This window comes from Diadema setosum, chromosome 2, assembly GCF_964275005.1.
Source record: "Diadema setosum chromosome 2, eeDiaSeto1, whole genome shotgun sequence".
In the NCBI taxonomy this organism is placed as follows: domain Eukaryota; kingdom Metazoa; phylum Echinodermata; class Echinoidea; order Diadematoida; family Diadematidae; genus Diadema; species Diadema setosum.
Genome location: NC_092686.1, coordinates 27,107,737 through 27,130,549, shown reverse-complemented (window position 1 = coordinate 27,130,549; position 22,813 = coordinate 27,107,737). Strand labels below are relative to the sequence as shown.

The 22,813-nt window shown below is 38.0% G+C and overlaps 1 protein-coding gene across 1 annotated transcript in view; it reads left to right on the top strand.

Annotated features, from left to right (window-relative positions):
- The window catches only part of LOC140241373 (potassium voltage-gated channel protein Shal-like), a 106,730-nt gene that overhangs the window by 44,929 nt on the left and 38,988 nt on the right, over positions 1-22,813 (top strand). The window contains exons 3-4 of the mRNA XM_072321107.1: positions 9,266-9,355; positions 18,470-18,559. Coding sequence (XP_072177208.1) covers positions 9,266-9,355; positions 18,470-18,559 — 180 coding nt within the window. The remainder of the gene's footprint in view (positions 1-9,265; positions 9,356-18,469; positions 18,560-22,813) is intronic.

Sequence of the window (22,813 nt, the reverse complement as noted above, 5' to 3'; positions counted from 1 at the left end):
ATGCCTCTCGGCCGTACAAATCTGTGAATTGATTAAACTGCAAGTGTTTAAAAATCAATTAGGATGAATCAAAGGTCACACGGTGGGGCATGCAATCTATCTCCTCCTACACACCACGAACGTCCAGTGGAGGTGCAAGGCATCACTGTCCTCCTACATCCTCAAAAACATCTCATTTTCAAGCACACTCACTTGTCATTGCTGAGTCATAAATTCAAACCCATCAAGAGTTTCTATATTTGGTAGGGGTTCATTAGTGTTATTACCATGTACATAATTGCATGTGGAGGGTTATACTAAGTCTCATTACAGAAAATGACAAACAGAACTAAAAAAAAAAAGGAAACCACATTAAAAACTGAGGATAATGAGCACTCCATTTCTAGTATGATGTGGAATGTTGGTCTACCATATGGAGCTGGTACACTGTACATGAACACAACACCAATTTACTCTATGTCATGGAGGAACAAAAGGGTTATATTTAGAGGAAGTTCATCAATGCTTTGTCTGCTCTTAATGTGAAAAATAATGAGCTATTTATACTGTACAGACCACAGCACCCCCATCATGATTAGGCCATTACAGAGGCAATTATAATCTGCACTGTGACAAGGACAACTTTTCTTGAACGTGTGATTAGGATTAATTCAAGTACATTGTATGAATACATGTGCATATGAATACATGTGCATTGTTCATTATGCCTTGCTGAAGTCAGCAGAAGAAAACATGGAAGATAATACTGCCCATGCATTACATTGAGATATTTCTATATATATCTATAGTGTATGCTCACATGTGTGTTTGTAAGTAAACTTATTGTTGTACACTTGTATAGACTTCCTCAAGATTGGATAGCTTTTTAACCCACTGTGGTAGAGGGAGCTGGTCAACATTCCAAGATTGTCAAGCTTCATTGGCATAGTATCATCATTTTGGGTTTCAAATGGGAAGAAGATTCAATGTAAGCAGGGAACCACAGATAAATAATCCAAATTATCACAAATAAGCAGGCTTCTGTCATTACAGTGAGCAGGAGGCATATCACGCTGAAGAGTTGGTTTCATCATCAAAAGCTTACTGGGTGAAAACCTGTGATTTGTGTAGGGCTACATCATGCACAGTGTAATCATCGGGTGGGCCTGTACACTGTATGCTGCAGATAATTGACACGTGGAACCCCATGCACGCGTTTCTGCTCGGGGCCTTGGGCGATGTTGGTTCAAAGGAGCGAACATGGCGACAAATAAAGTCGATCTGCTGAAGGCCCCCTGAGAAACACCTAGAATTACCCCACATCCAAGCTTCCACTTACTCTATACTCTAGCCACCACCCGTCCTTTCCTTCATCCTCGATTGAGTCCCCATATCACCCACCAGCTGCATGGGGAGATGATATTGGTTTTGCGAACATTGGCTGTGGAGAGCTGTTGATGGTAGGGGACTTTATCGGTGGAAACTTTGTGCATTCCCTGCCGGCATCTGGCTCTATTTGTCCCAGTTTAATGAAAATTTGCAGGACATACACAGGCCTGATGTGTGTTCTCTGAATATCTATCAACTTTATATCTTCAGTAGATGGTTGGATTGATTTAGACAGTTATTTTGTGGTTGTTTCATTGGCAAGCAATATCAATGCAGCATTTGTATGAATTGGATATTCTGCTGTTGGTATGCTTTCAAACGTGAGCAAACTTTCCTCCTGTATGGAGATTACATATTTTCCAAGTACTGAAAACTAGAACGCATGTTTGGCTGCCATAATGATCTTGCTTCTATACTAGCAATGGATGGAATCAGTCATGATGGATGCAAACATTGTTGGAAAAGCCAAAAGGAACATCACTTGGATATTCCTGTCTCCTGTGTAGCCCTTTACGGGCCCAGGTGTGCAGCTTACTTTGCCAGGCTTTTTTGTTGGCAATCAGTAATCCGTCCCAACTTGATCGATCCACTGTATAGTCATAAACTTAGCAAGCTCACTCAGGTGTAACAGTGTGTGCGTCGGTCCAACAGGAAGACCATGATGAAAATATAGTGATTAGAGGGAATCTGGTAATAATATCTCATCATTGACAAGTAGTTTTCAGATATCTGTGCCGATGGGCAGTGAAAGTGCAAAAAGAGTTAAGGAATGATTACATTAATTGTAGAAACAAAATTGAAATAATGACACTGTCAAATCAGATGCCATAGCAGGATGTGTTTACACACACCAGAGAAACATTCTTTCCCCAAACCTAGTAAAATGTAGTCAATCACAAACACACCACTCAATATAAAATCAGAAACTGGTTCTTACCAATGCATTTCCTGAAGTTCAAGGCTATCTGATCCATTGTTGGGATGAATCTTTATAATCTGGCATCCATCTTTAGTATGCTGCTGTGATTGCTCAGCATAAAATGCAACTACAAATTTGACTTTGGTTACCACTGGTTGAATTTAAAGTGAAGTAAAGTGATCATAGATTTTTTTATGACTGATGATCCTACCTACTATTCTGTACATGTATTAATTTCTATTGTGAAACAAAGCATCAGGTTTGCTGAACTTCTGCAACGAAGTGCTTCACAAAGCATCAAGATCTAGAGATGTTAGTTTTTCAAGTGAAACTTTGTTCAGCCCTTAATGTGTCAGGGATATTTTGTATGGCTGGTGTCGTGTTGTTTTTCCCTAGAGTTTAAATGTTTGTAGAAGCTAAGATGTGTGGTGTTGAGATTCCTCCTATCTCTTATTTGCCTTCGAGAGAAAAAGAAGAGTGAAAATTTATTCATGCCACTTAGACATGAGCAGTATCTATAAATTTGGTACTCTGCTGTCTGTGTGCTAACATGAATTTCAATTCCAAGAGGTCACAAAAAGTGGTATAACTTGTATCATGGAAGAGTGTTGAACTCTACAGTGAAATATTGCAAGAGAGAAAATATACTTGTATTTTTGTGTAGCTGCTCCTTTAATGCAGTGAGCACACTACTTGGCATGAAGCGCACGTGTCGCAGCGCTTCTGTACTGATTGAATGGAGCAATTATGCATGAATTTGATGAAAAATCTTAGGTCATTTGTTGCAAGGGAGTCGTTTGATTAAATTGATATTACAAGAGTTGAAGGAAATTCGATGTGATTTGTGTGGTCCCTGCATGCTTCAGCACTGCAGGAAAAAAAAAGACATATTGCAACATGTGAAGCGAATATTTGACTTGCTGAGCTGGCAGAAATCTATAACCATGTTATTGTCAGGATGGCCATATTTGAAGCATAACTTGGGTGTTGTTCCCTTCCCTGACAATTTTGAGTGATCACAGACTTGTAACACTTAAAGGTTACAGCCAGGTTATTCTAACTTTTTGCCAATTTTCTCCAAAACCCGCAGCTGCTGCACAACCGAAATACAAAAATGGTACACAGATGAAACTGTCATCTCCTATCGCAATGGTGCTTAATCAGGTCTTTCAATTTTGCTGGGCAATTTTAAAGTGAGAAAATGAATTTCCATTCTCTGTTATTTTAGCTTTAAGACTTCAGCTGGGCAATCGCTGAGAGGCTACCATTAACTGATCAAATGAAACAACAACAGAACCTGATCATTTTTTTCTTTTTTGTTCTTGTTTGTTTGTTGTTGTTTGTTTTGGTTTTTATTTGCTGCTTCTCAAACATGACACATGCCCAGCAAAGAGTAGAGAGGTATTCTCAGCTGTTGTAACATAGTCGCAAGCTAGTGCGGCTGCTTGGGGGAGCCCTCTGTCTCACTTCAAGTCTTATTGCCAGCTTTTAAAAATTCCTGGATGTCATTATGTTGCAAACTACACTCTGTACATTGTATATCTGCATCTCTAAGTGAGTAAATATATTGTAGCATATGATGAAATAAATAGAACGAGCTTTGATGATGCTCACTGGATTTTGTCTGCATTGATATGCAATCAACTGTTCACTGACTATGATTGAAGTGGGGGGGGGGGGGGGAACCCACGATCAACAGAATGCAATTTTCAATCAAACATCAGGATGTACTTGGATGATGTTATAACTCTTGGACAATTGCTGTGTTCTTGAAATTATGAATGTTCACGTCTGCGAGCTAACTTTCCATGTTTACCCTCCAGGGAAGGACCTGTTTGTACAGTGATTCACAAAGTGAAATTTAATTAAAATGTATGAGCAACATTCAGAGCCCCACTGTGGGGCGAAGCTCCCTCCCTTCACGTCGCAGTGATGGGATCTTGCTGCCAATTTATATTGCCCGTTTCCCATCCCAACAATTGCGAGTCCTGTTACACCTAATGCAATATGTATGCATCAGGGAGGAGTTCTTCTGCTCCGTCAATGCACAAGCAGTCGGCAGCAGCCAGAAAGAAAGCAGGCAAAAGAATGGAGAAAAGTCAAAATATGTGTACATGTGATATGCATGAATTCTGCATGTTTTTGAATGGTACACACACCCACACACACATACAAAAAAAAAAAAAATGCTGAAACCTGGAATATGATTGATAAACATTATGCCTTCCATACTTGGCCTTACCACTTTGACAAAATTTCCATGTGAGCTTGCATACACATACAGTACACTGGACAAAAAAAAAGAAGATAATATCATAATTGATATCAATGAGTTATGAGAAACAGTTATACAACCTTGCTTTGTAATTCCATTCAATTTATGATTGCAGTCATAAATGTGGATACAGACTTTGGTAACTCATACTCTGCCAAACTTTGAAATTCTCATAGACTTTGTACAGGGCTTGCAAGGTAGTAGTAACCTATAGCTTAAAAGCTGTTTGATAATCACATTTTGTTGTTGTTGCTGTTTGCTGTTGTTGTTGCAGTTTATCATAAATTAAAAAATAAGGAAGTTGGAGTATGTTGTTTCAGATAACTTAATTTTCAGTATTTTGAATATATGGAGAATACTCTAGCAACTTGGATACGGATGCAAAACATGCTTGCAATTTTAAGTCTAGATTTATCTAATTATATAATCAAATGCAGAATTTCTGTGAAAGTTTACAATATGTAAGCAAAAAATTTGAAGAAATCTTTTTCTTTTGAACCTGTCTGTTCCTTAAATTATTTTGAATTATTATTTGTTGTTGTTCTGCCCCTTGAGATGCATGTCTCGTTGGTATAGTTTCTGTGCTTATTTAATGGTATATTAATTTTGACTAGTTGTTTTTTAATATCATATTTGAAATTGTTATGGGTATATTTTCTATTTTAAAGGGTGTGTACAGTTCTGGTCGAGGTGAGGATTTAGCTTTTAACGTTTTGCGAGATATTCAGAAACCACTCTATGAGATGTCAAAGAGCATGCAGTTCTAAGGGGTATCAAAAGTTTATTTGATGAAAATCGGTTTTGAAATGGTTGAGATATCCAAAAACAAAGTGAAACAAAGAGATCCTGATAAAGTTGTGGCATGTCGCCTTTTATTATTAGCACTTTTTTTTATATCTCAGCCAATTGAAAACCAATTTTCATCAAATAAACGTTGAATCCTTTTTGAAATTACATGCTCTTTCATATTTCATAAAAGGCTTTTCATTATCTCACTTAGGAATGTTCAAAGCATGAATCCCCACCTCAACCAGTACTGTACAGTCCCTTTAAGACAAGCTATGTAGTATGTATATAGAGCAGTTGTGCTGTAGACAATGATGTGGTACAAAGCATTGTGAAACAACAAAATAGTTTGTCAGAGCGCTCATTAAATGTAATTCTTATATTGAGATACATGTACAGTAGCACACAAGTGTCTCCCCAGACTGGTTTCATTTTCTTGGAACCTCCCTGACTTCAATGTTGGACTGTGTGCAGCCCCCTGTACATATAGCTTTGTGATTTCCACAAGAGGGAAAGGAAGTGGTGTTGAAGAGCTCTCCCTCATACCCTCCTCCCTGTGCCCCAGACACGTACGTCCGTAGCTACTCATTCGGGCCCCGGACGCAAGGGAGTGCGCCAATAATTAACTGTAGCCATTGGCTATCGGTAACCAGATCCAGGAACTGGCACAGTGCACCCTCGGACAGAGTGCCATGGGAATATTAGATGTTTTCCGTCCTCATTGATGTCCTGACAGATGTTTTTGCCGGCCCCAATCTATTTTTTTCTTGGGGGGGGGGGGCAATTGTTTACATGGCGGTATTTCTCATGGCCAAATGGTCAAATTTCCCATCAGCAGTCTGGCATTTCATATGGATATCTTATCTCTCAGGCAGGAAGTTCACCAATATGACAGCAAATATTGGTGACAACCATTATCCCCCAGCTTTTTTTTTCCTTCTCCTTCTTGCGGAGAAGTTTTTACTCTGATGAGTATACCCGGATTAACCTTGTGGAATATATCAAAATGAGATGAAAATGAAAGAAACCATGCGTGTAATACATCAAAGAAAGGAAGAATAAAGCTCTATACATTTCTTTCTGAAGAAAAATGTTTTCGTGAAGCAATGATGATCTTTACATCACAGTGAAAAAACAGCTTGTTTCTGTGAGTACCACAAAGGTGTCAACATGATAAAAGATAACCCGAATTGAAATTCTTAAAAATCATTTTCCAATGAAATGGGATATTCACCCACTGATATAATTAACAGCTAAAAATAATGTAACTGCAGGATTATCATAAGCTCTAGGAATGGGCTGTGTGCATTTCTGCCTTCACAAATTACTTTATATTGTGATGTGGCATTTCCTGACAAGGAGTCAAGAAGCCTTGATAACAGGAATAAAGTTGTCAATCTGAATGGAACAAGAGGAGACAAACACTGCTCTTTCTTTTTAACAGTAAACAGCTGCAAGTTCAACCCTCAGCTGTGTCACCTTCAAAAAACTAAACCGCCATTTTGACAGTGCTGATAAAGACACATTGACACAATCACCCCAGACAATTCAGGAAGGGAAAAAGTGCCCCTGGAATGGGGGATGGGGGGTAGGGGTGAAATGCTAGGTAGTTTCACATCCGACACAGATAAAGTCCCCCTGATAGGGTTGTTACAAAATTAGCGGACTGCATAATGCATGGTGTGTAAACAGAGCTCGTGTTGACCGTGTTGGCTGTGTCTATAGAAAAAGGGAATGAAGTATTTGGGTATGTAGGGCTACATAGATTTTCCTCATATTCTCCATTAATTGATGATGGGTCCTTTCCTGCTCTGTGTGTGAGTGTGTGTGTGTGTGTGGATGAGGGTGTGGTATATGTACCTCGTGTGTGTGTGTGTATTTGTGTGTGTTGTGTGTTGTGTGTCAGATTTGAGTCCTCTCTGCTAAGAAATGAGTCTAAAGTCTAGTGAAATGACAGGGGCGAGTAATTGATGGCTTTTGGTTTGCGATGCCCTGGTAATGTTTAACTGAGGAATTGTCTTGAGTTTGTTTCTTTTTTTCCCATGTACCCAATTCTAATAATCACCCACCTGCAACCTGTGCAGAGACCTCTAGTCTCTACCTGCTGTATCCAATGCATACAGTATACAAATGTAGCGTGGTCATCAAAAGCATCACTAGTGATGTGGTATTATAGTATTAGTAGTGCAGATGCATGCATGCATACAGATGTGGGCATATGTGTGTATGCTTGTGTAAATGCATATATGTTTATATAGCTATACAGATAAGTCACTATATGCAATGGCGATCTTTGACTGGGCAATGCAATATTCTATTGAATGAAAATACTTTGAAGTCTTGAGAGAATATACCAACAAAACCATGGTTTTCTCCAGTCGTAAATATCTATTACATTCATGGAAAGAACACAAGTTTCAAGCAAGCACAAAGCGCCAATTAAAACCATCTCTCTGTCTCCTTCTCTTTCTTTCTCTCTTTATGGGCCTCCTCCTCCGCTCCTTCATCACATGTTTTCATTAGTCCAGACCCTAATCTCATTTGGCCCCCCCCCCCCTCCCCCACGGCTCCATTTCACGGCAAAAGAAGGACGGACAAAGGACCGGTCCGAGAAGATGCATGAAGGCAATATCCGGCGCTATTATTGTGTAATAGAGGCCGGTCTCTGCTCGCTGATTTATTCTTTCAGAGTCATCTCTCATTCTCTTCAATACTTCTCAGCTGTATCTTTCTCTTTTCCATCTCTCACATCCCCCCATCTCCCGTGCAGGGAGAAATGAATTTTTGATGTGGAAACATAATCATATTTCTTTCTATATATCTCTATCTTTATCTCTCTCTCGCTCTCTCTCTCTCGTGACATATGAGATATCGTGAGTTTCATATTTTGGCAAATGTTGTTTTCTTGATCTGTGAGCTGTGTAAATGTTGCATTGAGCTCACAAAGAGCAAAGAGGAATACTTAGGTGATCAAATCTTGAGTCTGTGTGTGCATGAGGTAATATTTTATTTAAATCAAAGTGTTCTCCCTCCTCCCCCCCCCCCCCCCACCCTTCCCAGCATAGGAGCCAGAATTAGTCATCACAGTTTCTGATCACTGAAAAGGAAATACATTCCATCTCATACACTGCTATCCTTAATGATGTTTCATGAGCCGACTGAACGTGTGAATAATGTGGTCGGAAATTGGATGGTTGTAAGTCAATTTGTAGTTGATGAAAGGCTTGAGCAGTCAAGAAGTAAATGATCAAAATATTGGAATATTTCAATCACCAAACTCAATGGATATGGCAGTAGGAAAGTGTAAAAGAGAGGGAGAAGAAAAAAAAAGAACTAATAGCCACTTTGAAAGTAGGTAGACATGACTTCATATTTAGTGAAAACTTTTCATTGTTGAGGATTGTGACTATCTTGCCTTCATTTCCCTCGAGTACGCCCAGTGAAACACATCATTCTTAATAATGAGCACTGCTGCATCTCGTGCAGTTGTAAATAATGTTTGTGTTTTGAAATGGGCAATAGCTTTATGTCCCCTGCAGTGAGGTAGATAAGCAATTGTCAGGTGGTGTCTGTAAGAATTATGTTATGCTCTGTGATGCATACTCCAAAACAACATTCAGGTAGATAGCATGGATAGTTTATACTGGGGACTTTTTCATCCTGATATGATAGCCAAAAGATACGCTTATGTCTGAGAGTGGATCAGTGTCTCATATATCATGACTGTAATCTCTAATCATGTTTAGTGACGTCAAAGATATTTTTCTTCTTTTTTGTTGTTGTTTGTGTGTAAGAGCAAACTTAAGAGAAATGTGCTGAAATTTATGAGTTTGTGTATTGTATACCCCTCAAGCTATCTTTTCTGTCTTTCTGTCATTCTAATTCTGTGCTATATGTGTTTATCTCTATGTTTGCAGAAAGCGAGACTCGCAAGGATACGATTGGCCAAGAATGCGAGCGGAAACGCATTTGTATCGCGGAAGAAAGAGGCTGATAGATTGGCTCAGGTAAGCAGCGTTTTCTGTTCTTTTCTTTCTTTCTTTTGAAAAGCCAACATTTTTTTCACCATAAAGACACCAAAAATTACCACCCCCCCCAAAAAAAAAAACAACAACAACACACATACACACACACACACACACACACACACTTACAAATGAACCCAAATTATGTTTTTGAATAAATGGAGTGCTCTATTTATGGGTAGCAATGGATATTTCAGTCATTAAATGTAATTAAATATTTGTTGTGTGGTAACATTTCAAGCAAAAGTTTCAACATGAATGACAGCTTTTGAGTCATCATATAACTTGGTGCAAAGAGAGTGGATTCTTCATCATTGCAAGCTACTTTGCATTTGATATCTGTGATGATAGGTCTCAGTTATGCGCATGAAGTTCATTTTGGGGTAAATAATCAGAAAATAATGTGGAGCTTCAAGACAAAAACGGTTCAAACTGAGAAAACACTGGTAACGTATTTATGTACATATAATAAAGATTATTATTTTTTTTTAAGCTTTAATAACCCTGACACATTCTTGAGATGTTTTGAAAAATTAATCACAACTCTCTACTAGTGTGCCCTTCCACAAGCCTTTTAGTTATCAAGGACAATTCTGTACCATGATGAAAAATAAAGTTTATAGAGGTAATAGGACAGAAAATTACTACCTACTGATTTGGATTTGGAAGTAGCCATCAGTGGTGTGTGCACCTGATTGGAAAAATTAGGTGATTCAATGCAAGAGCTTTTAATGATCAATACCCTACTTCACTGAGGGGCTGGCCAGGAAATGCTGATGAGTGTAACAATTTTTCTCTCCCCAGAAAATGGGTAGCTCAAACGGCCCTGCAATGATTCACATGAATCGTTGTATCGTTATGTCTCCAGCATACTCAAGAGTATCTCCCCAAAGAAAACTGCCCTGCCAAGGAAACCCATGATGTATGGCCAGAAGGGCTGGGCTGGGGTAAACTCTTTCCCCCTCTGTTTGCCCAACTTTAGTTCTCCCCAGTGGAAATATTCCCAAGCTCCCGTGCACCACTCAAGCCGGACATATTTATTCCCAGTCACGTTTACACATCAAAGTCGGGTCGGTTTTCATGAAACCCACACTTTTATTTCCTCGAAGATTTCCCGCCTTGTAACTGAACACTAGACCCACACATACCAGATTCAATAAAAGCAAAACAGATCATAGTAGGAACATATTATATGCCCACCCTCTTGCACTTATGAAATTAGGTGTAGGGTGAGTAGCCGTGAATCTTGAAAAGTAGTAACTTTTAGTGCTCCTGTCGAGCTAAGCTCAGAAAATACATTTCTTAAGGGGGCTCCTTGCACTATTACACCATACCCAAATTATAAAGGCCATACAGCAGTAATTGGCTTTCATCACAGCAATAGTAGCACTTTGGTTAATGAAATATGTTTGAGAAAAGAACATTGAATTCATGTGTTGTGAACAATTTATATTGCAGAGTGAGATCCATTCTTGATTGTGTCAGTGGTAGAAAGATTTTCGCAAGTTTCACAAAGCTTCTAGGAGTCACTCTGTGTTCAAAATGAATCATGAGAATGTTGTGTCTGGCAAAGAGGAAGTGTTTATACATTCTTTCATGCTTAATTGATCATTTAAAACATTGAAAGTAATCAAGTTGCTTATCTTGTTCTTACTTGGAATGGGTCTTGTGCTAACGTACAAGTCCTTTTAATTTTTTTTTGCAGTATTGTTTCTGATCATTTTATACACACACATAAACAGACATAGATGCATTATACAATAGATAGATAGATTGATAGATAGATAGATAGATAGATAGACATAGGTGCATTGTACAATAGATAGATAGATAGATAGATAGACATAGGTGCATTGTACAATAGATAGATAAATAGATAGATAGATAGATAGATAGATAGATAGATAGATAGATAGATAGATGGATGGATAAATAGATAGAGGGATAGGAAGATAGATTGATAATATATGCAGGAAGTTGGCAAACTGTTCAATGTGCCTATGGCTCTCCCTTCATCTGAGTGATATTACATGTACTTCTAAATTTCTGTGTATTCTAAAACACCTTGCTCATTAAGAATTAACTCATGGATCATGTGTTGCTCTTTTCATCAGATACCAACTCAAAGACTGTAGGAAAGATAACAGCCATTTGATGTTCTGTTAATGAATGATGACTATACAGTGAGAGAGCTAGACACCCCTTTATCTCCCAGCCTACCGGTATACTAACAAAAAGGGCAGAAAAAGAGGCGAAGCAGTAAAGAGCCGTCTTATCCCGTACCCACTCATCCCCTCTTCCCTAAACTTGTCGTTTGATCATCATCACTCCATCTGATGGATATTGCTCCTTGACATTTTGGAGGAAATCTGGTATGAAAAGCGACACTGGGAATGTTGCCAAATGTTATGCCGTAATCAAGTGTGTATGTGTGTGTGTGTGTGTGTGTGTGTGTGTGTGTGTGTGTGTGTGTGTGCTGCCTGGGGCCCGGAAATCTACCGGTATACTTTTGGCAGCTGTCCCAAACAGTGGCTTTGAGCTCTCCACTAGATGAGTCTCTTACAGTTGCAACCTTGCCTCATCAATATATATATATATATTTTTTACATTCTTCCTTGTTTTTTGTTTCAAGCTCTGCTGCCAAGTATATTGTCTGATACACTTTCAAAGTCTGTTGAGTATTAGTGACTAGACATGCATCGGCAGTCATAGACAGACACTGACATTTAGTGTCACACACACACACATTAATGCTCAGGCAACAAGGTTTGTTTCTATGGGGTTAAAAACAGAGGCAAGGCTATTTCTAAGCTGTGCATGTAGGACAATTAAGTACTCAGAACCTATTTGTGTTTGTTATAGTCAAAACTTTTCCCCTCCCTTGTTTTGTGTCTGCCATTCCGTGAAATCATTCATTTGCATCCACCATTCCTTGCAATCATTCAATTCCATACCAGCAGGAAATCCCACACATCACAGCTCTAAAAGAGATGATGAACCATGTCCAAACATCACACTCCTCTAAAGGCAATCCATGATCTCTGATATTTAGCCAGATCTTCGAAGGAGTGTGGGAAGGTGGGGGGGGGGAGAGAAAAAATAGAGGTTGGGCCTAATTACACAAAGAATAGAAACAATTTCCCGTGATGAGAGAGAAAGAGGGAGAAAAGAGACAGGGAAAAACCAACAAAACTTGTGTAGATTGTCCACGAGTGTGATTGATTGCGGTGACTATATACAGGACATGATCAATCTCCTTGCCGTGTGGAAGAGATCGAGGTAGGGCAGGACACTCCAACAGTGTTTAGTCAATGCAGGGCACCAAGGGTAAAGAAAACAATTCTTTTGCCCCGCAAACTTTGAATTCAAGCTGCTTGAAGAGATTCGGAGAAGGTCATTCACAAGATTTCTTTAGCCCATGCATTTGCAGTTCCTAGCTCTCTGAAAGTATACATGGTATCGTTACTGGCACTGTCTAAACAGCATGCAGTCTTATTGTCCTGGAGAGGAAAAAAAAAGTTCCCAGAACAGGTCAAGATTGCATATCCATAGGAACTGTATTGAACAGTCCATTTTATGACACTGTTTACATCTCATTGAGCATTAAATGACCTACATCTAGGGACTACAAATAACAAATTGAAAAGCAAGTTCTTTGAATAAATGTGGAAGGTATAAATCAGAACAGAAATGAATTGGTAGATCCAAATCATTTAGACCATGTGCCAGCAATAAAGCAAACTTAGTAGAACGTTGAAATAGTCATTGAAGAAACCTCACATACCCCCATCCCAACAAAGCTAAAAACAAATAAAAACAACAACTCTAAGTAAAAGAGTGAAGATCTGTCACTGTGTGTTTAAATTTACATTAAAAAAAGCAATGCTGTAATAAAATATCACTTAAGTATGAATATTCATAACTGGTAAATGGACATGTGAGTTCAAACTTACATACAATTTTCAGATTTATATCACTCCTACCCCTTGTTGATGGCATTGCCAATTCATGAATCTGAAGAATCTTTGATTATTACATATTACTAGTGTTTCATATTTCAAACTTAATCAAATCAAAATCAAATCAAAATAGAAATATTTAGGTACTGGTTTTGACTAGACTGTCATTACCATGATGCAATAATGTACATATTTGATTTGATACATTCGTATGGAAAGGCTTAAGGAACAAATTGTAATTTGCAGAAATGAGACACCAATGAATAACAGTGCACTACAGCAGATGGAACATCATTTATTACAGAAGACAAATGGGAAATCAAACAAACAAACAAACAAATGGGTCTAATGGTAACTTTGAAGCCCATGAATGGCTAGGAGGAAAATACTTGTTGACCCACGTGATCAGATTGAAAACATCCCCCTTCAGAGGTCCAGTCTAACTTTGGGAACAGTGATTTAAAACATTTTCACAATATGGCATTTAATGCATATGTGAAGGTCTGTTGTACCACAAAACATCCTATCATATGAAGTTTTCACCATAAAGCCTAAAATATAAGGAGATATCTGTATTTTTCTCAATAAACCGTAACTGTGGAGGTTTAGTCTGAATTGTCCACATTTTGTAAACTTAGCAATACTTAACATCAATTTTACCACTTCAAATCTTTACAGTGGATGTTTCTATCTCTGACTCACATTTTAGAACTATTTCAAAGCACTAATGCTGGGATTTTGTTTCATCTGCAAATGGTAAATTTTGCCTTTAATCTTTACAAGGGTTGGCTGGACCTGCTTTGAATCTGTATTGACCAAATTCTAAAAGCATCCAACCATTGGTAATAGTAGCATGTATAGTTGGTCACAGAGTAATTGCTATTTAAGAGGAAAAAAAAGGTTAGAGGATAACATCTTCACCACTGGAGCTTTTTGGAGTTTTGTTTTGTGGAAGATTATAGAGGATAAGCTGTGGGGAACACAATATGGACAAATATCTTACCATTGTAGTACTCATTCTTTTATCACTGCTCGATTAAAAGGATAATGAAACCCAAATATACATGTGCATTGAGTGAATGCAGCAATATTAGTAGAATGCAGCAATGTTAGAAGAACACATCTGTGAAGGTTTGACAAAAACCAGACTATCATAAGTTATGCATCATTTAAGTTTTGATGCAGCCATTGCTGGATGAGAAGACTACTACAGTTGGTGGCATCACATATAGAAAATGATATGTGTAAGAAAATATAAAGATAATTTTTAAAAAATTTCATTTTCATGAAAGGTGCACATTCTCCTGACTTGTTACTGACATATGTTACAGGTAATATTATTCTCCCTGCTTTCTAAAAGAGTTAAGTCAAGTGCTCTTTCATAATGTGAGAAAAGTGAAAGTTGGTTGAATTTTCTTTATATATTTTTAATTTGTTTTCCATACTTGATGTCACTAAGTGTTATAGCCTTTTTTTATATGCAGTCATGGCTGCTCCAAAACTTTATGGATTCATAACTTTTGAATGTATTTTCTGATTTCCCTCAAACTTTGCAAATGTTTTTTATTAATATTGCTGCATTATCTCCATTCACATATGTATTTGGATTTCATTCCTCTTTTATACTACTAAGAGTGAATGAGAAAGAGAGAGAGATAGAGAGAGAATGAGAGCAATGCTACTTGGTATTCACATACAGTCGGCACTTAACCACTGCAAGATGCATTGCTGGTTATACATTAGGCCATTAAAACTTCATACCTCATTTCTGCCCCGATCCCAGTCGGTAGCAGCAATCTGTGCCACAGTGGTTCCAAAACTCTCAATAAAAGGGACTTTATCAATCACTGCGAACCCTGCAGGGCTTATGCATAAATTATTGACAATCGAAGTGCTGCGCCTTTAGAAACGAGAGCTGCCATCTGACACATTTTTCTTTCTCTAATCCAACGGCAAATGAAATGCAAATTGTCCAACTCGGGCGGAAGCGAAGGAAAGGGTAAATGTAGCAGCGGAAGGAATGACCTACTTAACGACTGACTTGAGGCAGATTTTGCTGGAATTGGAAAAAGTAGATGAAAGATCATTGGGGTGACTTTGCCAGTTTTTGCCAGTTGTGCAATAAAGATATATTTTCAAGCTTGGAAATCTACGCTGAGGGGGCTGTTTTTCACAATTTCACCAAATATTACCCAATTATTCTGAGAATTCTTGGGAGGGTCAAAGAGAAATGTGGATCATTGCTAAGCATATCATGAGTCTGTTTCTTCCAAGTTCAGCACTTGCATGCTTGTGGAACTGCATATTGATGTGTGTATACAATGGACAGAACTTGGACGGAAGGGATTCCTGACATGCTCTACAAAGATCCTCATTTCTCTTTGACCACTGAAGCAGATCAAATGGGGTTTTCTGTGAGATGTGGGTACTTGTTTATAGTTTTATACCCTGAAATTGTAAATGGATTGATTCACTATTTTTAGATTTATTGTTGTGGAGGGTCCCATTGTATTTGTTTGTTTCACTCCAGCCTTGGCATTTTTGGGAATCTGCAGGAGTCATGGTGTGTTATGCAATTGAATTATACTTTGTTTATTGACCTTGGAAAAAAAAAAGAAGAAACAATTCTGATATACTGTTTTCATTTCACACAAATTCTTTGTTTGTCTTTGCATTTGCATTCTATAACAGATATATGGCACTGTATAAATGCTGTGGATCATCGCTGTAATTGAAAAAAAAAAAAAAAAAAAACATTGTAGTGAGGTTAATTCTCATCCAAAGTTTCATAGATTTGTTTGTACTATATATTGTTCCTGTACAAAACTTCAACTGAGAAAATGTTACCTTGATATTCAAAAAGGTGAGACGTGGTATGAAAAATATATATTTTCCAGAAATCAACTGTAAGACATGATAGTTCGGCAGTTTTACTGGCCTATAGAGGGAGCCAAACCAACCAAACCAAAAATGTGAAGGTGGGTTTCTCTGTACTTTTGACTGGTATTCAGTGAATACTTTGTTTGCCAAGTTTGCATGCCTAACTCAGACCGACGTCTTTACCAACTTTGCATATTTTGTTCAAATGCTCAACGGCGCACAAAAAACTGATTGATGAGTCACAATATGTCACAACACCTAGAAAGCATCACCCGTGATTCCATCCCTCGCACATATTGTATATAGCTTGCTGTGACTAAGTGCTGGTGTTCCATGAGGATTTTTCAAGTAAATTCTGATTTTCTGTTGGGTTTGTGTCTCCAAAAAGTAATCCTACCTGGTCAAATTTGCAGCCGGTTTGCCTTTCTTCTCACGTTCTCCATTCTTTGTTCCCAGTGTGCATGGTGTGCAACTTCTACCGAAAATATATATTGTACAACCGTCATTTAAAAAAAATAAATAAATACAAAAAGTCATTGAATGATATTTTTTGTTGCCATGACAAAGTGCATTGTTTCTTTTTTACGACACCATTCGTGTATAATATACTTTATATTGTATTGAAAAAAATCCTTTATCGGACGAGTGTAAGAGAAATGAAAAAAAAAATTTGTATCACTTTGGATTATGTCAACTTTTTCTTTTCTTTCTTTGTGATGATGGAAATAAATAAACTATTGAATTGAATTGAATATTATTCAGCACACATGCTGTATTGCAGTATCCTGTTTTACCTGCATATTAAAGTGGCCTTGAACATGACTTGAAGTCTGGGTTTTCTGACGGGAGCTGCCATGTAACCTCAAACTGCACTTTGCATCCTTCTACAGGAGGAAGTTGAACCCATAAACATTGCATGGTCACCAGAGAGGAAGAGCTATTGCCCTGCATTTCTCTCCCCAACCCCCCCCCCCCCCACCGACCCCTACCCCTACCTCCAACACGGTGATATGTTATGCTTTATTCTAAAACAAGGCATCACACATGCCAGCGCAAACCGCAGAAGAATCACTCACATGATTTGGGTAACATTGCAGCGTCTGACCCGGAACGGACAATTTGAGCGATCGCTTCCAGACAGCACCTTTTCTAGCCATGACGATGTCGGGCACAGAAAATAAACAAATGTGACATGAGCAGATGATTACTTACATTTTCTGCGAATGAAGATGTATCGATGATTTTCCTCACCAAGGCTATGAACCAGCAAAAGTTATCAGATCGATTTTCCTTCTGATTTTGTTTTATTCTGGGTTGTGTGTTTGTGTTTTTTTTTTTCTGTTGATCATTTAGAAGTGCTCTAAAGAGATCTATGCAAGACAGATTGTGTTTATTGTGTTTGCCAGAGATGCAGCCTTGTCCATTTCTAGGAATTGAGAGTGCAGAAGGACAAAGCCACTTATCCATGTCTTTTGCCTTGCAAACTCCTGCAACCAATAGCCACACAATCTGCCTAGATGTTATATCAAAGTTGGATTTGGCGTGTAACATAAAACATGCATGGTGCAAGTTGCCGTCTTCTGTCATTTGCTTACCCCCCCCCCCCCAAAAAAAAAAAAAAAGGACAGAAAAAAAAAAAAAGATGATTGCTGTCCTTATGAACTCGGTACATGGCCTCAAGGCACACTGGAATCACATATTTGAAAGTGAAAACTATGTGCCGTATCAAATATACATGAGTGGCTATGTCAAAGACTGATGGAGTCACGGAAAACGAAACCATCATTTTAAAAGCATGCCGGTCACAGCTTGCTCAACCATACATCAAACTTTTTATAGGGTGCTGCATGTGAGTTACGGAATATTAATTTTCAATTCTTTCTCATATGAAGTCATATTTCAGTAGAGAGCATTGTGATTCCTTGTTCAGCATGCATATTATTACATCAACCTCAGACTGCATTGATCATTAGTAATCATCTCAGTTTGAAAATGATGATTTTTGATAGTCCATATATGGATATTCATACCGGATTAACATTACCCCGTGTAGGTTCTGTCTGATCATCTTTCATGCTGAGTCACTGCCATCATCTTAACCCATTGAGGACGCACTGATTTTGCCATAACACACATTTCCCATTGACACCTGCCTGAGTATTCTCGGGACTCGTCTTCAGTGGGTTAAAATGAATGGACCAACCAACAAGCTAACAGTTTAACAAAAACAAAATGTATCTGTCTTTTTCCATTGCAGAGTGGATGTAGTATTGATGACATGAATCTCAAGTACAGTCCATATGAGTCCCAGCATCATCATTTACTCAGCTGCCTAGAGAGAACAACGGTAAGTCTCACAATTTACCCCTCTGTGTTGTTTAATGTGTTCAAATAAGTACTTTATATGCTGAATATATCATGAGGTTTCTATTTTCACAAATTTTGCAACTTGGGTGCTATTTTCAAATTTAAAAATTCACAAAAGACTCTCACTCCACATACAATTCTCTGTTCAGTACTATACTCCACAATTTCAAATTTAACCACTTGCTAAATTATCAGGAAGTCCTGATTTGCAAAAAATTAGACTTGCCAAATATACGGTATACACAGTAATATGCGAGCTATTTGCGAATTTAAAAATTCACAAAAACTCTCACTCCGCATACATTTCAGTACTATATACTCCACAATTGCAAATCTAATCACTCATGAAGTTATCAGGAAGTCCCAATTCACAAAAAAAAAAAAAAAATTAGACTCGCCAAATATATGGTGTATACAGTAATATGCATGTATTTCTTTCAACAGGTCAATTACATTGATAGGTTTGATAGATCTACATAATAATATATTTATAATTAATGGGCTGTATTTCTCCTCAGGACCCAATGGTTACCTGTCAAGGTCATCCATCAAAAGTATTTAGAATCTACTTTATATGTATATTTGAAGAGTTCAAATGCAAAAACTGATCCTCCATTTTTATCAACTTGTTGTATTTTAGATTGAAGCTGCTGAAAAACAGAGAAAATAGTTGAGATATATGTGATAATTCTAATTATATCTTCAAAAATATTTCTTATTATGTATCAAGAGCCATATTGAAAAAAAAAATGATTTTCTCTAGTTGATAAAGACCTAACTTGAAAAACAAAGGAAAGAAAATGGCCTTAATCTGTTTTTGCATTCAAACTCTTCATTTGTTTACTTTGATGGCAGGTGTATGGCAAGCCTTCTCATTGTTGAGGTGACCTTTGTAACAGAAGTATGCTCATAATTTTGATTTATTAGTATACTGGTCTGTTACAAGGCGACACGAACAGTTAATTAAACCAGTTATAGGAGTTGCCCTGTTCCTGCAGGTAGAAGATGTTTCAAATTTACTGGCATTGCTGAATCTTGTGAGGTTGTGTAAATATGGAAAAGGCTATTACTTTATATTCTAATGAAGCTTTACTACAAAACAATTTTTATAGTCTCTTTTTATTTTCTTATTCTCACTATTTCCTCACCAACTGTGGGCAAATACTGTGACATTTTCCAGTGGTTTTAAAATGGAAAATTTCCACATTGATTCAATGGTACAACAATGTGTGTGTACGTGTGTATGTATGTGTTCACACACATACATGAACATTTGTTTTAAAATGATTGTTATGATTGGATTTACCATGGTACAATGTATGTGGAATATCTGAGTGTAGCTGATAAAAATCTAAATTGCATTTACTGCCTCCCCCAGGCACAAATGAAGACAATGTGCTTATGCATCTATGAAACTCAGCAGCGTAGTATGTATTAGATATCTTGACTGTATGATTAGCAGGCACTTGGAAATTACTTTTTATCCTATGGGAAATCATGGAAAGTGCAAAAAAAAAAAGACAATTTCGAGGAAGTTTGAGAAGATTCTGCACCATTCTCTGTCAGCGTCCACATACACCTATCCCTTCATTTCTCTCCCTGTAATCTAAAGGCACTTTGATTGCTAAAGATGTGCCAACTACACCTTGAGACCGGCAGTGCATCAGTGTGATATATATACCATTGACTTTGCCGCGGTCAAACTCGCACGCGAGAATATGAGAGTTAGAAACACGTTTACAGTACTGTACTCCACATTTGCCTCTCTCCTCCCCTCCTGGCACGTTGCCTCCTCGTGTTTCGATGTTTAGCTATTACACTCAATTACGGGCTTATCATATAGGACAGCATGGCGGCCTGCATCTTGGATAGGGACCTATATCTGCGGCCATTTTGTGGAGGAAAGATAGGATGCGACAGTTGCCAAAATTTTCCTCCTCTAATGAGACGGGCGGAGGCAGAAGAAGTGCCTGTGCACCGTCCATCTGCTGTCTGCAAAAAAAAAGCAAAAAAAAGGGGGGGGCAATATTCCTAGCATCTTTCCTGGGATTTGAAATCTCTTAAAACATTGACTGACTCTTTGTGCTCCTTAAGAGGTATTTACAAACACAGAAAGTCGAAACAGGATTCTAGCCTTAGCAACAATAGGCACAAGTTTGTGAGGTGCTAGTAATGCAGCAGAAAGTCTTCACATTTGTCTCAGACCACAAAAGCTACATGTAAAAGTGTGTATTAACATGACAGTGCATGGAAATGATGATACATTATTGGCCATTGCTGTGGTGTGGTATAGTAGCAAATGTTGCCAGAACAATAAGTCTAGTAAGCAATGAGTCGAGGATTTTGATACCTCGAGGGTTTATCACACAAAGTCTTGTAAATGTCAAGTCTCTCCAAACTGTATATATTTACCTTAGAAATCATGCTACGTCTAACTCTTCCAAAGCCCTCTGAGACCTTCCCTGATGCTTTGCACACGACACGGCAGAGGTCAGCCCAGATTTAATTTTGACCGCAATCACAAATTATTGAGACTTTCATCTCTAGCAAAGGAATTGTTCTTCATACTGTATATACAGAGCAAATATTGGCATTCGGGCTATTATGGACCACCAGCATATTGATTACCTATCATTGTGAAACACCTGTCTTGAAATATATTGGAGATGCTACAGCTCTGCAAAGCTTTTCTTGGATAAGTGCACAAAGAAAAACTAGTGCAAGATTGCTTTATTGAAACTTTAACTTCTTATGAGTTGGAAACCATTGCACAGTGATGGCACATCACCTTATTAATTCATGTAAAGTATAACCATGACAACCCCTCTACTGATGCTTTTCTCAACATACAAAACATTTTGGTGAATGATGAAATAATATTGTACTTTTAGATTTCCAACACAAGCAGTATACCCATTTTACTCTGTGCATATCATTCCTTCTGCAATTATTAATTTATCATTCTCAAAGCACAATCAATTCCTCAGTGTAAAATTAGTGTGGTACCTGAAAGATTAGTTAACCCTTCGTGTGCCTTGAGTGCTGATTAGCACACAACATCCACATCATTGTACACACTCTCCATAGTCCCTGGCATAGAAAGAGTTAACGGGGAATATCTTTTTGCCAATGGGGGGATCCTGGAGTACGGCTTTTGTAAAGGACGAGGGAGGGTATACCTTTGTACGTCACCAAAGAAGTCTTGTCAGGAGTGATAGCCCTCCAGCGCACACGTACCTGGGATCGTTGCCGTACATTGGTTGCCCCTGGAAACTATCCTGCGTGGGAGTGAAAGGGGGGAACTCTCCTTTTTAGACAGCCTCAAGATATGTGCTGCGGCATGAGCTCTGTTGGCTTGTGGTGTTCTGCAAAAAAAAAAAAGAAAAAAGAAAAAAAGATAAACGCAGATTAGTGGGCAGATGTTGGATTAGTGTAGGTCATGATGACAAATTTAGTCATGAATTTCTCGGGTATTGGTAAATGAAACAAACTTGTAAAAAAACGCACACACACAGACTTTTTGATAATTGTGTGAGCACTTGTCATAGACCATTAAAGGCACCAAACTGTGATATAACAGCTGACAGTCACATAAAGTAGGAAAAAAAAAAGGCTGTCATACACTCTGAATTTGTTTGATATTCTGTTTTCACATTGGATGAAGTTTACATTCTGTTTACAAGCTGAGTTGGTTTTGCAGAATTCTACTCCATTTTGATTTGTCCTTCCTGCCTGTCATGAGTACAGATGTTCATGTCAATAACTGGCCTTGAAGAAGAGGACATTGTTATTCTGTATATCATGTTACACTGCTGCTCCTTGCTTTGAAGCAACATTGTTAAGTTGTTGATGTCTATTATTCTTGAATCAGAGAGAAACATGCAATCAGCGTGATATTGTCTCTAGCAATATGCTCAGTATATTCCCCTTTGTTTTTGTGATTGACACCAAAGTTATTGTCGCATGGTACTTTGGAATCATTTCAGAGTCTTGCCTTTGTACAAAGTTATAAAAACTCCATTCCCATTTACAAAGAATTTCTTAACAAACAACGATTAGATTTCAAACACTGTTCATTTTCTCCTTCATTCATGTGAGTCTAGGAAAAAAACAACAACACCTCTATTCAATTTCAAGGACTTTTTCTGTCAAACAGATTGGATATCAAGTGTAATTCATTTCTTTTATTCATCTGATTTATGAAAAAATATGCTGATTTTGTTGTTATAGGCCA